Source organism: Myzus persicae, unplaced genomic scaffold (assembly GCF_001856785.1).
Source record: "Myzus persicae strain clone G006 unplaced genomic scaffold, MPER_G0061.0, whole genome shotgun sequence".
Taxonomy (NCBI): domain Eukaryota; kingdom Metazoa; phylum Arthropoda; class Insecta; order Hemiptera; family Aphididae; genus Myzus; species Myzus persicae.
Window position 1 is genome coordinate 1731270 of NW_019103933.1, and position 19446 is coordinate 1750715.

Genomic DNA, 19446 nt, shown 5'->3' on the forward strand with positions numbered 1-19446 from the left:
GTGAATAAGCTCATTATATATATTATTTTGTATGTATGTACATTGTACCTATTTTATTATTCTACACTTCATTATCATCGTCATCACTCCTCGGTGATAATGTAATTTTTTTACCAATCATTGCACTTCTGTACTTTTGTAATTCATTTTCGTTACTTCTTGAATCCAATACTGTAATTGCGATCTTCAAATATCGATGTGCAGTGTGCACACTACAGTTATAGTGATACTTACTTCTGCTGGTTTTCCCACCGGCCATGGCCACCGCAACGAATTATGTGACCCTCCTCTGTTTCATTACCATTTTAAACAACTCAATTACTTTATAGGTGTGTACAAAAATACACAAAAACAATGTGCAGACAATTGATTTGTTAAGTTTTAAGATTGTGGTGGCCACAGTAAAAGCGTATAATATACTTTTCATTTACGGAAACTAGAGCCATTATTGCAAGGACGACATAATAATATAATATACGTACAACCAAAAGCGGCTAATTTATACTCTTCTGGAACAAATTACACGTCTTCGCGAGTACGGCTTATTTGTGCTAATTTTTTCATATTGTCATTTTTGAATAATGTCACCACTGGGACATGTTAATAATAATTATGTAATGTTTTACCGACACATAGGTGACATTGTGTAAGTTTTCAATGGAAGCTACAATTAAAAATTAAAGAGTAATTTTTTTTAAATTTCATGGTACGTTAAATATTCGCATGGAAAAATACATATAAGTATCATTTTTGAAATACAAATAAACCTAAGTTAAAACTTTATTTGAATGCATTACCTAAAAACCTTTTATCTTTGAGTGTTCACAGAAATATCAATAGTAGGTACTAGTGGTACTACATATATTATTGTTTTGTTCTCTTTATTCAATATTTTTTTCTTTGTTCGTAATAGTTTAATGTTCTAAAATGAAAACTAGGATAGCACTTGTAATACATTTCTTGATGATAAGTACTTTCTATAAAATAAAATAATGTATCATCAAGTTTCTTATTACGAATAAAGCTAATATTATTTTTTCATTTATTATTAAGTTTTTGAACTTATTCAAAACTTGTCACTTGGTAACATTCAGGTCCATATGTTGTAGTTTATGGTAATATAAATCCTAACTATACTTCAATTCAAACAAGTATTGAATAAATACTGAAATATGAGAATAATAATAATCTAGATTTTTATATTATATAACAACCAGTGATCATATTATTTAAAGGAATCTCCGAACTTAATTACAAATATTAGGTATGGATCGGAACTTATAATGTTTGTATACTTTTGAAGATACAGACTTTGTTATAACCGTGTATTTTGGTCAACTTTAGAAGGAATTAGAGTGGAGCAATAAAATGTTGATTGTATTTAATTAACTCTTTAATTAAATTATTTGTAATACTGTATATTATTATATGATGCAATTGGTTTTACGTCATAGCTTCGATGGTTTTGTAATATTACCTACTAAATAAATATTCAATATGTTTTATGATTTGTAATTAATGTAATAATGTAATAATGTACACACGTTACAGTTTGAAGCTATATATTATTTTGTTGTTAAATTTTGGAGGTATGCAGTTTTAATTTTTAACATATGCTGAACCATGAAACCTTTGGGTGCTGTGCTCCCAACTCCTAAGTATATTTATTTATTTTGTAAGACAATTTATGTAGAATTTAATAATAATTAAACTACTCGTTTTTATTCTATTCTGTTAGACATTTTAGAGATAGTTTTACATTTTTTGTCGTGAAATTTTGAAGTTTATTGGATTAAAACATGTTTTTATTTAAATAATTAACTTAATTTTTATCACATAAAATCAATATTTTGTTTTTGATAGCATAATTTTTTTAATCTAAAAATATAACTAACTAGTTACTTAAAAAATAATGGTAAATATATATATATACAAGTACTCATAATAAATTAAAAACTTTTTCAGTCTTTCAAATGAAAAATTTGTACTTGGGAATAAATATTTAAGTATAAATTAAGACTTACCTATTTATGTAACAAAAAAAAAAAAATTATTTCATGCGTAATAATTAATTAGAATATAATAAAATCACTAAAAGTAATTGTTTAATTTGATTTATAGTTTTTTTAAATTAAGTACCGTTAAGAGTTATTCATATTTTACTGTTTACCGTTAAAGTATGAAGTACACTGTATGTATAAAGTACATAATAAATATCACGTATGTTAATTATTATTAAGCATTTGTTTAATTTGATTATGAACCTTATACGTACATTTTTATTTCTTTTTGTTTTATTCCAATTATGTCATATGATAAAACTTTTGTTTTATTAGATAATTTGCTTTGAGCTTTCTGCAGTACTTATTGAATAGGCATAATATCCATTGTGCCTGTTCTTCTCGTATTTCGTTGCCATAGTCAGTGCCGGCGCTAGGGGAGGACAAATGGGACATTTGTCCAGGGCCCCGCGCTTGTTAAATGGCCCCTCGATATTTAATTTTCATCTTATTACCGTAAGACACATTGACATTTTACATAATTACATTAAACAATTATAAATCTATAAATGTATTAATCTATTCTACACATCACACAATACGTATTATATTAATATTATTCCTATCACCAGTTATTTGGAAAATGATATTTAAATCTAGCTAAAAAAAAACCAAGCTTAATTTTAACTAGAAAGTAAATCGTTATCGATACGACGAAAGATATTTTGACGATACCCGTCGGATGGGATCCCTACAATAAATATTTATTATCACTATAATTATTGTTTTCTCTGTTTAGTGTTCTTTATTTGGAAAGGCTTTCTGCGTATTGCCGTATGTCAGTATGGCAGCATTATAGAAGGGCCAAAAGCTATATTCTTAAAATATTTATTTGATTGGGTATCTAAACTTCATAGGTTCTTAATGTTCTTACTTCAATTTTATATAATATTGATGTTGTACGTAGGAACCTAATTATTTATTATTTTATTATTTGTAAATAATTTTGTGTTAACACTTATAATAAAAATAAAGGGTAAGAATACCCTAATATTATTATTTTTAATGTTTAAAATTCGAAGAAAAACAATATTTTTTTTCTAAATCCTGATATAAAAAAAGCTAGAATTGTACCCTCCTCTGGGATACCTAATAGCTAATACCTTGTCCAGGGCATACGAATTAATATATTAATTAGTATATTAATCCATGCCAGGGCCCCGCAATACCTAGCCCCCGCACTGGCCATAGTTAGTTACCTACTTTACATGATTGTAGTGAGTACATTGTTGATTTTATAAAAAATACATCATCATTTAAATATACTTTTTAGTCTATTATGATGGCTTTTTTCCTAATTGTTTCAGTGATATTAATTATATTAAAATAAAATATTTTAAATAATAACACAAAAGGAAAACAATTTAAAAATACATTTAAAATCAAGAACCATGAAATAGAAACTATGTCCTCGTCATCAAAATATGTTATCAATTTATTCTCAAAATAATGTTAAGCTAGAATCAATCGGTTAAAAATTGTATTATTTTAAGTCTTTAAGTTATATTGGATACTGAATAGTTATTATAAGCCTTATTACCGTATTGGATGAGAACATACACCTTTGTATATATGACTACAATCATGTTATATAGGTACTTATACTTTACGTGGAGATATCTATAAAATAAAATGCACTTACGTGTCAATAAAATAAAACTTGAAAATGAATACCCTATCCAATTTAATTTTAAAATACTTTGAAATTCACCGACATCAATCATCACTATTGATACTATTTAAAAAGCAACACATGTTGCTTTTATTTAGTTCAATATCATTATATTAATGCCTATCAAATATTGAAATATTATTTACACATATTTAAATATTTTAGTGGTGATGAAACCTTTACTCTTTATCAACAATGAACATTAAAGTAGTTTACTTGTTCTGAAACATTTAGCTTCTTAGAAATATATGTATTCTGTACCGGTACAATAAACACTAAACAGGTACGATATTATATAACTTAAGTGATTATGGTTACACTATTTAGAATCCGTATTTATATTCGAGACTATGAGAGTATTAATTTACAAAGTTACACTATTACGAGTTTAGGTTTATCGTTAACTATGTATAAAAATTATCATTACTAATTTCATAGGACTTGATTGTTCTATGATAATATAGTAGGTACCTAGTATAAGAAAACCATCAAATCTTAAAATGGTTAATTGATTTAAAAAAATAACTTGAAGTATTACTTCAAAGTAATGAGATACCACCCAATCACCAGCATGAAATTAACTAACTTTCCAAAAATAACTTTAAAAGCTGTTAAAAAAACATTCGTTTATCATTTTGTTTAACTGATAACTTCCTAATTCCTCTCAAAATCTTCTTATCTACCTAGGTACCTGCCACAAAATGTTTAAGAAAATAAAATCGTGCAAACTATTATTACCAACACCAAAAAAATTTTTTTCATTATTTATTGTTATACATAATTAAGTTCAGACAATCATTATTCATTATTATTAATCTATTCCTTAGCCATTAGCCATTATGAATCATATTTTAATAATACTAACACATATGCCACAATACGTACAAGGTAAACGACACTACGGTACATAATATATTACGTCTGATAATAAGATATAAATCATTAAGAAATATTGACCTAACTAGTTTTTTGAATTTTAATAGAATGGTAATTATTTAAGCACCTGTGTATGTTCGATAGTATTATGTTGAATGTTTATATAAATAAGTAGCTAATGTGTTTATAAATTACATTTATTATAACCAGTAGATTTTCATTCATAAAATGCACGTAAGTAATCATATTTTTTACTATTTGATTGAGCTGTCATAATATTATTGTGGGCAGTACGTATTAGACCAACGATTGAACAACACCCGTCTTTATTTCACGAGTGCACTTTTATTGTTACAATAAACCCGTTATACTCGTATAATCAAATAAATGTATCATAATTAATATAATTTACATATTTATCGATATGAGTAAAAACCTTTAAGACAGGCACTCATCTCAAAACTTCCATTCAATAATAATTGTTTCCATCTAACAAAACAGCTACTAATCCAAAATATCATATGACCGAAACCCAGAAATATAATATAGGTAATTTAACAAACAAACCAATTCAAACATCTATCACATTTTTTGTCCAACTGACTTCTCTAATATTTCTTCACACTTCCACGAAATCAATAACACAAAATATAATTAAACTATTTCTCAAACCCTATTCTACTTAATAATTCCGAACCCACTATCATAAAACGACAGTTTTCCAATATTAACCACATTTTACAACCAGTCTCTAGCCTACAGACTTAGTTGAACAGTCTTAACAAAATTTATTATTACCAGTGATCACTTTCGTATAATTTTCCTAATTTTATACCTTAATGAGTAATGGCTCAATTAATGATAGCAGTCCTGCAAACTCGCGACGATAAATTAAATTGTAAAAACCTAAAATAAAAAGACATCTTCGCAGACTTTAAATTTAAATAATCTACACAAAATAATTAGAAATAACAAATATAAAAAACATTGTTTGAAGGTACAGAAGAAACGATCATTAAAATGGTTTAAAATCATTTAAATCTAGCCATAAGAAAAACCAAAATAAAAAAACCAAAACCCAAGGTACCTACTGTAGTAGAACCAAGAAATAAATTGAGTTATTAACAACACAACTTTATTCCAATAAAACAACTAAGAGTAAAATTAAAATACCTAATTAAACCAAGCAAAAAACTGTTATTAGAAAAATGAACTAACAATTAAGAGTATAAATAAAAAAACCGGCATCAAAGCAATTTGGAATAAAATATCATATTTTTTTTTAAATTAAATTTTTTTTGTGTCTAATTCTTAAGGATTTTACTAATAATTGTATTAAATATAAAAACACTATTAATTTAATAAAAATACTAATGTGTTGTCAAAAAATACCCAAAAAATAATATTGTATGATCTTTCTTCAAAATATTAATTATAATTACAAATTAATAATAACAAATGTATAAATTATAATTTATGATAATATATTGTTTCTTAATAATCCCATAACCTGCAGTACATCATATTATTATTAGTAATGTTTTCTTGCGCATGGGCGATGACAGCTCTGCATAATAAACACATATGATATGTAAGCATATACGTATATATACTAGTACGTATACATATATGTAACTATACTTACATAGTTACATAAGACATATTGATATTATATCATTAAATAGGCACATATATTTATTATTACAATATTATAGATTTTTTATTGTGAATTTCAATGCACAAACAATATAATAAATCATACTTTTAAACTTGATACTTATATGTTTTCGACTTAATTGTATATAATATAAAAAAAACCTGCAGTATGACGATATAAATATCAAACCGAAGAATGCAATTCAATATCAATAATAATTAATAACTAGATCTGTAAATATAGTGTACATACATACGGTATATAATATACTTTGACGAAAAATTTAGTTTTATAAGACAACTTTTATGATGATGAAATTGTGTTCTTCTTTATTGGCTCTTAGACTAGTATTAAAAATATAATGATCTCATGTTATGTAGTTTATTTCATATTTATGAAGCAGACGAAGTTTAATAACTTAAAATTTATAGCAAAATCAAATAATAATCAAAATGTTTCTTTAAATTTAATGTCTGGTCGTGAAAATATTTCATAGAACTCTCAACTCTTTGCATAAAATAGTTATAAATTAAAGGAACATAATAATAATAATACATCTGTCATTGTATACAAGTTTCAATTCCATATTACAATAATACACCAAATAATAAAAAAATAATTAAAAAAATAATAGATAATATTGAAGTATTATTAGAAATCAGATTTTAAGTTACCGAATAAGAATATTAAAAAAAAATAATTTCATATGATTTTAAATACCTACTTACTCATGAATTCTCAAATAATATTTTATTTATTACTCTATATTCTATTAACAGTACGTGATTGTCAGTTTCATTATTTTGTTAAATAGTATAACTAATATTTTTTGAGTTTGACCTCCACTCGTACACTGGCACATGAAGAGTCTTGAAAATCAATCGTTATAATTTTAAATTTATAATAGGTATTATTTAATGATTTCACTGTCTAAAATAAATTAAATTCTCCTACCCAAGTACGACATTAGTCATAGATATAAAGTATAAACTTTACGATATGTATATAGGTACCTGGTACCTACAGTAAGATTAATTATTATTGTAATAAATATGCAATTTAGATACCCACAATCATTGTTGGTCCTGCAAATATTATCGACCATTTGAAATGCATACAACATACTTGATATTATAATAATATATAATTAAGTATTAATGCTACAAATAAACTTGAAAATTCTGATATTATTGTCATGCATATGACCTTAAAAAAATATTAGTCTGTACGTAAAATAATATTATAGTATATATTTTATATTGTACTGGGTGGTTTTTTAACAGTTAACACTTAACAGTCATTATTGTTAAAACTTAAAAGTATTAACGTTTTTGAAAATACATATTTTTTTTACATGATTTGAAGTCATTATAAAACAAAATTATATTGTTTACCATTTTTCATCGTTATGTACTTAAGTCTTGGTTTTTTTTCAAATTTTCTAAACCATATTACGCGTATTACTATCGAGTTTACCTACTACCTATTTCAACTTTCAATCCCAAAGTATAAAGTTTAAGGGTTTATACTGTATATATTGTTGAACTTTATGTAGGTATTTTAATTTGCGTACAACATGTAAGAACCTAACTCTCTACATACGTAACATTATTTTAATAATTTGCGAATAGTGATTGAAGGCTGTCGTGTCGCTTTAAAGATTTATAGTTTATAATATATCAATACACAGGCGTATTTAATTAAGATCATGAACGCGGGTATTTAGGTACGTCTGTCATATGCTATAAGTAAAATCGTTTAAAAAACTCGTTTTTTTTCGTAACTTATTAAACATAAACACCACTTAACCTGGTTTTTAGTATGAATCTAAGTGGGTACATTTTAATGCGAAGTTTGCACCAAATCAATAACCAACTAGGTTTATATTTTGATTAATACATCGGTTGTATCTTGTATTTTTATGTTACGACTTTTTTTTGATTATTAAAGTTATACTTACACTTAAGAAAACGAGTTATGATTAAGCATATATACAATAATTATACATAATAGGCACAGGTGTGACTAGGGGGGCTTGGGTGGGCTTCAGCTTCTCCCAGAATTTCTTAACTGTGTGGGGGAAATTATGTTCCCGTAAGTACCTTATTTTGCTATAAAACATTTTTAGAACTCCAGCTCCCCTCCCCCTAACATTAAAGACTAGTTACGCCCATCATAATAGGGATAGTGCTATAATATATAATATTGTATACTATTGTTAAAAAATGATCAATATATGAGCTAAGACACTTATAATCAAAAATATAAAACAAAATAAAGTCAATTTTATAAGATCCACTGTAGTAAAATTTAGAGAGCGAGTATTCGGGTTTATCATATTATATCAATTAAGTACGATGTATATCATGTTCCGGAGTTTTAAAAAGATCCTGAATGTTAAAAGTTGCAATAAAAATAATTTTGGACTCTCAATCATATGGCATTAGCCTATTGTAGGATCCAGTGTGGTTACAAGATATATGATTCATGGTCGGACAAAGCAATTTTCAAATTAAAATACAAATTCACAAGGAAAAGTTCAAACAGTATTAAACATTAATGACTATGTCAAGACCTTTCAGTTAGGTCTTTGGAAAACTGTTAGAAAATACATTTCTTAACGCACTTTCCATAAATCGTTTTCCGTATTAAACCAATAAAAATGAACACATTTTCTACTTTAAATATTATAGTGCCTATAAAAATAGAACTTTTTCTTTTTTACATTCAATGCGATTAAAATTTAAAAAACAAATTCTATTAGGTTGGTATACCTGATTTTTACAAGTGTGCTGCGTTTCTACTCATAGATTTACACGTAAAGACACAAAGTTATAAAGACGCTCGTTATAGTACTTACCAATTTTATTATACACACTAATGAATAGTAGTAATTCTACAGTCAGATCTAGGTTAACTGACATTCATCTCAATTCGGTTATAAAAATGATTTCATCCAACTTCTTCAGACATACAAAAGTTAGTATCAGAAAATAAATGTTAGATATTGAAAAATTGGATCAGAAATAAATAAAATGATGGAACAATTTTTAATTTAAGTAATATCTTATACCAAAATAACATCATAATTAAAAATGATTGTTAAATTAGCAGTGTTTTGGCAGAGTAACTGGTGCTAACCGCTAATAAACTGTTAACTGATATCGTTTTCGTGAATTTTGTAAGCTGAAATTTCGACTTCGTAAGATGGTTTACTGAGGTTCGGTTACTAAAAGGTTTATGATATAAACGTGATAACAATTAAATAATTATTTTATGTAAATATAAGTATCAAAAAAAAATTTAATTAAGTTATTGTTTGTATTTCGCTCACTAGACGGCCACATAGCACTCCTATCAAAATATTTTGGTCCATTTTGATACTTTGAGTTTGACATGCCTGGCTATAATTATTTATTTACTGAAAAACAGTTGTAGGTACAATATGAATTATTATGATTATGTATGTACAGTAGAAGAATAAATTTGTATACAATATAAGAACGTAATAAATATACCATTATATTGACGAAATACAATAAAATATAAAAAAAAAACGCAAAATACAAGGAAATAGCATATTTTTCTTTTGTACCAAGTAAAATCTTAATTTTTTTTAGGGAATGATACGAGTTCCAACATCGAGTTCAGTAATAGCAGTACTGTCGCATGTGAAAATGTCAGTCGTTCTATTGATGACTTTCCTCCGGACTTTTTCACTGACGATCAAAGACGTCACGGCGCTGTTGTCTTTCACTTCTTGGTGGCTTTTTATGGATTCGTTTTCATAGCGTTCGTCTGCAATGATTATTTCCTACCGTCGGTGTTTTGCATATGCTTAGGTATGTCATATTTATACACAATAATAAAAAAATGGATTATAATAATATGCAGATTTTCAATAGGTACCAAACTTAATGTTATAAGACGTATGCAGTAGGTCTTGTTGTCAAAATAATCGACAAAAAAATATATAAAAAAGTTTTTAAGGTTATTGATTACTACTTAATTTTAAAAAAAGTCTCAGTTAAGATTCCTCTGTTATTTTATGTAATATGTTAAATAACACCTATTAAATATATACAATACACCTAGGTACTCATTACGCAATAAAAATGACCCGGTATTATACAAATAGATTTCACTCCCGCCATTTATGTTTTTATAGTTCTTCTTAGTTCTTAATGTTCTTATACGTACTTATCATTATAAATATTATCCCGTAGAAAATTCCAGACAAACGTAGTTATATATGTTCAAAATTCTGCTTATTGTTTTGTATTAGAATTAGATGAATTGTCCAAACTGTACTATACAAATCGTCTGCTACAGACAGTTACAATAATATATAGGTACCTGGTACCTACACAATACGCTAATGAAACAGATATTATTTTATTTTTTGTAGTATCTATTTCATTGCGTCTTGACTCTCAATATATTGTTACCTACTGTTTATATTTCAACATTGGTAAGTAGGTTAGGTATCCACTATAAGTTACACATTATAACAATATTATAGTTTGTAGACAGTATTCCGTATGTTAGTACCTGTGTAATATGTATGTGTGCATGTATATGTGTATGTATGTATGTAACTTTTCTACTTTACCAGACACCTCTTTTTTGGCCTTTTTTGGGGGGGACTATGTCATTTTTTTTCGACATTTTCTGTTAGGTTATGGTCGAGGAGTTAAGAAGTTATGACAATTTGAAGTTTGCTACTTTTACGCTAATTACTTAGAGTACAGCTTCAATAGCTAGTTTAATTTTTGTAGTTACTGTTTATAGCGCCAATTTTGTCTTGCCAACTAAGAATTTTAACTTCATTACTGACAATTTGAACTCGACAAATAATGTAAAATCGGCAACTCGAAATGTCTACTCTGTAGTCTAAATTCTATAGGGGGAAAGTTAAAGTAAAACTAGTAATATTATTTACTCATTGTTCTGTAAACGTGTTTTTCGCAGACTTGGGCATCTCGCCGGACGTGGCGGGAGCGACGTTCATGGCGACGGCCACGTGCGCGCCGGAACTTTTCGTCAGCGTCATCGGAACATTCCTGACAGAGTCTGACCTCGGGGTGGGCACGGTGGTAGGCAGTGCCATATACAATACACTGGGCGTGTCGGCATGTGCGGGCCTCGCCGCCAGGAAAGCCATCACGTTGGAAAAGTGGCCGCTACTTCGGGATAGCGGCGTGTACTTGGTGTCCATCATTGCGCTGGCCATCATCGTAGTCGACGACGTGGTCATGTGGTACGAGGCACTGTTTCTGCTGTGCATGTACTTTGGGTACTTCCTACTGATGTTCACCCAAGGAAAGCTCAAGACCGCCGCCAAAAAGTTGAAAAACAAAAATTCGTTCCGGTCTTGTAAGTATTTTCAATTCCGCTGCAGCAGTCATACTTTAACGTGTTAAACATACCTATCCATAATAATATTATGGACAGGAAAATTCGAAAATGTCGCTCGTTCCCATTTTATCCTTTAATTTAATGTAGACATTGTTTAAAATGTTTAAATTCTGATTTTTGGAAATGTTAAGCTTTTAATACGAGTATCAACATATGGGTATACCATACTTTCACGGTGAGTTTAAGAGTATCAAACACACTGAATTTTTGTAAAGAGAAGCTTTTTAACCACGAATATAAAATATGTTGAATAAATGATTTTTCTGTCAATAGGAAATTTGGTTGGATTTATCGTGAAATTGAAGTACATACAACTAATGATAATGTTTCTGAGTAATTATACTGTAAGCACAACGATAATATATATGTACATAGAATGGTTGAGTAAACTTATATGAATGTATAATTTTAGAACCTGTGGTATATACCCTTAAGTATACATGAACATAAAATAAATTATTATTTAACTTGTAAAAAATTTCCGAGTTATAGTAGAACTTAAACAAATACTTCTATTTAAGGATAAAATGGGAAAATATAGACATGCTTCAATATGCTTGAATTTTAATTTTACTTGTAAAAATTATACTTCCATCGCCGCCGCATCGCCCTCGCCTCGTCATCAGCCGCAGCCGCAGCTACATATTATATAATATATTTATACACAATTTGGTGATCGGTATACATCAATACATCATCCATCCTTATTCCTCATCATTCCATTCATCACGCAATATGATTCTTTTATTTAATATAATATACAGAGTGATTATGTTAAAGAACACTCATCATTTCGCAAAGGATTAACTTTTCTCGATGTTTTAATGGAAAGAATTAATAAAATATTTATTTAAGTAATAAGTTGGTACCTATGAAAAGTTGCACTTGCCTTAAATTTAAATGCTTAACAAATAAGTATTGCTTGAAAATAAAGAAAATTAATCGTTTGATATCTAAAATATATACTATATCATTCTGTTTCAAATCTTGAAAGGAAAATAATATTTCCATTTAAAAATGAAAATTTAGTACTGGTTTCACTATAACACATAGGTAAGACTGTAAGAGTATCATAAATAGGGACTAAGACACTATAGGTACATAAAATGCTAGAGCTGCACGCATCATATATTTTCCAAAAATATAACTAAAAAAAATAAATATTTTTCAAAATAAATAGATAATAAATAATAATTAGTAACCGATAAAATAATCATCCTGGGTATATTTTAATTAGCTTTATGTAGGTCTAAATAGGCATATTTAACATCACGCTTGTCATAGTATTAAACTATTAACTCATAAGTATCACAGACCGGCTTCAAATCTATAAGCTCACTATCATAATAATAATAATACATAACAATATTACGTACCTGCCATAAATACATGGTAATTGGTAGCGCGCTGACAATAACTTATTTTCCAACATTCGATGTCGAATATTTGACTCAATAGTTTTTTAAACATCTCATCCTGCATAAAATGATCTAGAGACATTTGATTTGGATAGTTAATCGAGAGTTATATTATTTTAATTTTTCTAAAGACTATACCCTTTCAATTCGCATAATAAATACAGACCACCATTTATTGCTTTCTTATAAAATAGTTATTAAAAACACATTGTGTTAATTGCTAGTGAAATATTGAACTTTTGAAAAAATAAATAAATAATAATTATTTAAAAATCTGAGTGTCCTATAATAATCAAAATATGCCGAAGGCCAAACTTCCTATGGGTTATGAGTGTTATGACTAATAACTCCCGGGGACTTTTCAGTCCTATCTTAACAATTTCAGGGGACAAAACGTAAACGAAAACTCATTTTTTGATAGGGTGTGAAACGTCCGTTTCACCATTTTCATTACCCATCTCAACCTACTTACTGGTTGCATTACATAGTTTAATTAACGCGTCTAGTTTTAAGACCATAATGCAAAATGCTCCATATATGATTTTTGGCAAAGTTTTATCTGACCCTTAAATTGGTTTTGTTGCTGCTCAGATATGATGTATAAGTATTTGATTGTAGATCGCATATCCGAGCAGCAACTAAAAGTTCTTTTTTCCGTGGATATTTGCTGTCTTATTTCTACTGAAATTTATACAAAATGTTATTACTCAGTATTTTTAATGACCACCGATTTTGATCATTCTGATGAGAACGATGTGCGAGTAAGTGCATATCGAGTCAGCGAAAAACTCCTAAAATAAATTATCGAAAAAAAAATACCCGGGTAAATACAACTGGTACACGAGTACCTAGACGCCATTAGATTGACTTTAATATTTAAATACCGACGTTTTATAAGTTATTATAATTATTATTATTGAATGGGCGTAATATATATTGCCCATGTACGTTATCCTTTTTGCAACGTAATTCGTATTGATTTCGATAAATTTAATAACATAGACCTAAATAAATACAAGATAATAATTACAAAATAATAGTTAAAAACATCATAATATTATGCCGACCCAAAATGGCGAGACTAGAAGAACTATAAAATATATTGTCAGTAGGTATAGTTGGCTTAAAAATACGCAATACCTATATTATTGGGTTTTTATATACGTGAGCTATACAGCATACGTATAAGCTACGTCAAAATATTGTAACAAGGGTCAATAACATGATTCGCGATCATTGAATAGACAGTTCTGACGCGTTTTGTGGTAGGTACTAATTTATAGGTACCCGCCTACCTACACAGTACATTATAATGGCAAACTATATGCCTATAGGCTATACTACCTTATGTTTATGATGTAGTTGATAGAAACGCGAATTTTTTGGCATTCGTAATGTTTTATTACTATAACTAATGTACCTATTATAATTTATAACTTATAACCGTCGGCGACGACTTGGACAATTAGAGAGTTTCGAGCACAGTTTACCATCGTAGTCACCGACACTGCAGGTAGGCAGATTTCTAGATAACCTTGAGGGGCCTAGGGGCTTTAGTAGATTTATATACACTATACATATACATATAATACAGGGTGATTCATCAAGTATGCTCAACCCTTTTTCTTCAATAAATATTCAAAATCTACATACTACATATGTACATCTACGTATACTCAAGGAGTATTTTGTCAAGAAACCAACTTCTGTTTTTCAAATAAAAGTCCTCCTTTTTATTGTAAATTATTTAGCGCATAATTTCCCTGAAAATGTGAACTTATTGAACATCACAATTCGAACTAGTAGTTTTTGAGTTGTTTAACTTGTAGTAACAACCGAGGATAATAGGTCCAAGATTATGTGTTTAGGATATATGGAGGTTATGGTGGTTTGAACATTTTAGTAATAATTTATATTAATCTGCTAACATTTATAATCTGTAAAAGTAGTCCAAGAATAATGAACCTAGGACCTTCCCCTCTCCCCCGTGCCACGGACATTCTCACCTACGCGGCCCAAAATCGGGACGATTCCCCAATGGACAAAAAATTATACCAAGTAAAATATTAAATAATAATATGCAATTCAAATCAATAAATTTACTAATGATTATTTATATAAATAAATATTAATACATTAATATAATTCAATATAATACGTTAAAATAACACTATTGCAGCCAATACAAAATTCACTAAAATAAATGTTAAAAATATAAAATAATAAACATTTTACAAAAACAAATAATTAATAAATGTTGGTCTATGCTCTATATTTACGAGATTTTTTTAAAATAATTATACTGATTGTTATATTAGGTAATGTATAAAATATATAATTCAATAATAGGTACTTTTAAAAATGTTGGTTTACCAATCATTGTTTATAACCCATTAAATTGGATAATAAATCCATAACTTGAATGATGATAGTCGATAGATGATCATATTTTTTGGGTAAATCAAAAGAACCTATTTTCCAAACTATTATTATGTGTATAAACAATATGTATTGATTCAGAAGTGAAATGTCCAGTTCCGATAAAATCCTCGGTGGGAGGGGGGGGGGGGTAAGTCCAAAAATTAATAATAATAAATACCAGATCCGATATTACCTACATTTATTTTATATTTTTGTGCAACTATTTTTAAGGACTATTATCCTTAGTAAAAACGTGGTGTATGCACATCACCCTGTATATATAATAACAAAAAAATAAGGTTATATTTTATACCATCGAAACAGCATGCATAAGTACCTTATTAGCCACATATTATAGGTTATTAGATACATAGCCACATAGGTATACCTATTATTAATTGGGTACTATAGGTACTTATAAGTTATAACCTATTCAGATCTTTGTTCGATGTTTATTGTATAATTTAATATGTTGTAATATGTGTAGATACCTAACTAGGCAAAATAAAATATAAGCGTACCTAATTTTTACCTGTATATTTTGTTTTCACAAGCCTAGATACATAGATGAATCATTAATATAATGTGAGATAGGCATATTTACTACTTATTACTATAATAATATTATATCTTTACATTAAAATATATACATATGTCCTATACTTATCTGCAGTTATTTCAGTATAATTTAACAGTCATTGATTTTTCTTTGTCATACCTAAACAATAAATTTTTTTTAAACAATTCTTTGTTCGTTATAGATTGATTTGTCTGTACATGCTACCCATATTATATTAAAATACTAAACTATATACTATGGGTTCATTTTTTTAAATCGAGAAAAAAATGTATTCCTTTATAAAGGTGATTATAAAAACAGATTGTAAATTTAAAATAGGTAGATAGATACCATGTAGACACAATATTCAATTAACACAGGTAGAATAGTAAATAAATAACTTATAATGTATTATTCAACAACTTGTATCAATTAATGATTGTACATTTGAACGTCTTTCTAAATATTTCCTCGCAAAGAAATAAACTAGTTTACATTAGAATTCAGTATATTAGGTATAGGTAAGATAATAATTAATAATATGATGTTATTGTGATACAATCTAAATTATGTAGATATATCTATGTGCCATTGAAAATACGTGTCAACCATAGGAAATCAATGGCTATAATAATAATTTTTTTATTATTGTATTTGTTTTTTATAACTCAGCCTGTCCGAATAGGTAGGTCACTACATGTTTTCACGACCAAGTAAACAAACAATTTATGACCTTGTAAAATGTAAATAAGTAAAACACATTTAAATTTATATTATATAATAATTATAACACGTATTCTATTGTATATTGATTTTAATACTTCATTTGATAAAACAATTTTGAATAGGTATCTCACTTACCTACTAATGGCCCCTAATATACCCTTGTGCAGTTGTACCTCAATGGCTTTGTTTAGTTTAATTGAATAGTCAGTGGTAATAATAAGTGTTATGGATGATTTCTGTACTTAGTTTTAATTTTATTTTTTTTTATTGAGTTATTGTGTAAACTACTAAAGTAAAATTCCAATGGCCTATTGGCCAAATTAAACTCTTAAACAATATCTAGAGACCAGAACTTAAAGCAATATTAATAGTCTCGCTTCTTTTACCCCAGCATAATACAGTGACATATTGTGTAAATGTGTTATCATTCATTTGAAAGCAATGGTAAATATAAGTAAGCCATTGCACTCAAAAAACATTTGTAAATAGATTTCAATTAAAATATCATTATTTCATTATATTACTGAGCCCGGTTTAAGGGGGTCCAGGGGGGGGGGCGACGCCACTGGTCCTCGATAGTTGGAATTTGTTAAGGTGCTTCAAATTTTTCCATTACTTAAATTCGTTAGGTTAGGTATTATTATTTATAATAATTATCATTTATTATTTAAATTATTATGTTTGTATTTCATCACACGGATCACGGCGCCCACGGGCTGCATTGACGCTGCAGTAGTCGCGAGTAGCGGTAGGTTTGCCAATCCCTGAGTTAATCTAGTACAATACCAATAACTGTTGTGTAATCTGGCCTTACTCTTTAAGGAGTTAGGTTTTAGTATATTACTTATTATTTCATGCTACCTACCTATACATTGGTGGCTCTATAAGTAATATAATATGCTATACTCATAATACTCATATATAATATTGTTTTTAGTAAATTACTTATCAAGTTATTAGTTATTATTGTAATTTAATAATAGTTGAAAAAATACCCGTGGTGTCTACAGTAATTTAATATGAAAAATTATACAGGTAAACCTGAAAATTATAATATCATTGTTAGGTAGGTATATGTAATGTGATTATAACTTAATATAGACTTCTTAAGACACGTGTCTTTGGACATAGATACGTAACTTACCTACTATACTACTATAGGTAATCTACAGGGATATTAATCTATCATTACTATCAACATATTTCATAATTTGTAAAGATGCCCCGAGGTTTATAAATACTAGATCCAGTATTACATGTATTTTATACATTTAAGGACTATTATCATTAACTAAACTGCTTTACTCGTTGAAATTATAGGTACCTACACCGGCTACACCAAAATATTTTAAAAAAATTAACCACTAAATAACTAACAGTAAAAAAAATTAAGGTTCTCAATAAAAAATCAAACTTCTTATTCCCACAGGACAATTCTTAAGTAGTACAAAAAATGTTAAACATTTTAAATTATTGTCTTTACATTTATTTAAATATACATTATTAAAGGAAAAATGGGGATTGAGCGTGCTTGTTGAATCACTCTGTATATTATTCTATTGATTAAACGAGCACTTATTATAGATAGCTGTATTTGAATTCAAGCAAGCAACATTTTTTAACATAAGAATCTTCCGCTTTTGGTAAATGATAATTTAAATATAAACATCATGTTTGTATGATTTGGTTTAAATTGGTTAATAATCTATAATACACCATTTGTCATAATATGATGGTATACGGAAAAAAACCACGGGAAAAAAAACCAAAAGAAAAAAACCAACGGAAAAAAACCAAAAGAAAAAAAACCAAAATGATAATATAATCGATATTGTACATCAATTTGTACATCTCCATGTATAATATTGTTTTCCCGCATATTTTAAGGTATACATATAACCTTTGTGACAAAGCTTATCTGCACCCTTATTTGATTTAATAATTTCCATATTTTAAAGTATTAAATCCTGAGCTTAAAAAAAAACAATTTGCAAGACACAAGACACAATACAGTAATGAGTAAAGTCACAGTCAGCACAATGATCAATAGTGTATTTTTATATGATCTTCATATTCCCCAAATTTCAACTATAAATCTTGACAGATTAACTTGTCACTTGTCAGACTTGTCTGATTATATTGTTGAGTTATTTTTAATTTTCGAAACCAATAGTATATCTACAGGATAGGGTAATAGGTCTATGATCTACAGGGAATTTCTTAAACTAAAATGTATGTAATAGCATACATAGTGTTTTCAGTTTTGTATTATTATTATCTCTATTATTATATTACAGTCGATATATCACTCATAAAATCGATACTTGTAAAGTTGGGTAAGTGTAACACCACAAAGTGACTAACTTGCTCAGCTTTGAAAATTGGATAAAATAAACATAATATAATTAATTATATAATATTTGAATGTATAATTAATTTATATATAAATTGTATTCGTTGTAATATTGATAACACAGCAATAGATTGTATAATATTATATTTTGTGATTATACTAATTCTCTGATTATATTATTATCATTTTGGTTTTTTTTTCCTTGGTTTTTTTTCCGGGATTCCATAATATAGAGGTCCAATGTACTCAGTATCAAATTAGAGATAAAGACAAAGAGGTTGGTATA

At 27.8% G+C, this 19446-nt stretch overlaps 1 protein-coding gene across 2 annotated transcripts in view; it reads left to right on the plus strand.

Moving 5' to 3' along the window:
* Nucleotides 1–19446, plus strand: part of LOC111036551 (sodium/potassium/calcium exchanger 5-like) — a 35746-nt gene that overhangs the window by 12899 nt on the left and 3401 nt on the right. For both annotated transcript variants that reach the window (XM_022318608.1, XM_022318607.1), the window contains exons 2-3: nt 9886–10107; nt 11237–11641. In XM_022318608.1, the coding sequence (XP_022174300.1) occupies nt 9886–10107; nt 11237–11641 (627 nt within the window). The remainder of the gene's footprint in view (nt 1–9885; nt 10108–11236; nt 11642–19446) is intronic.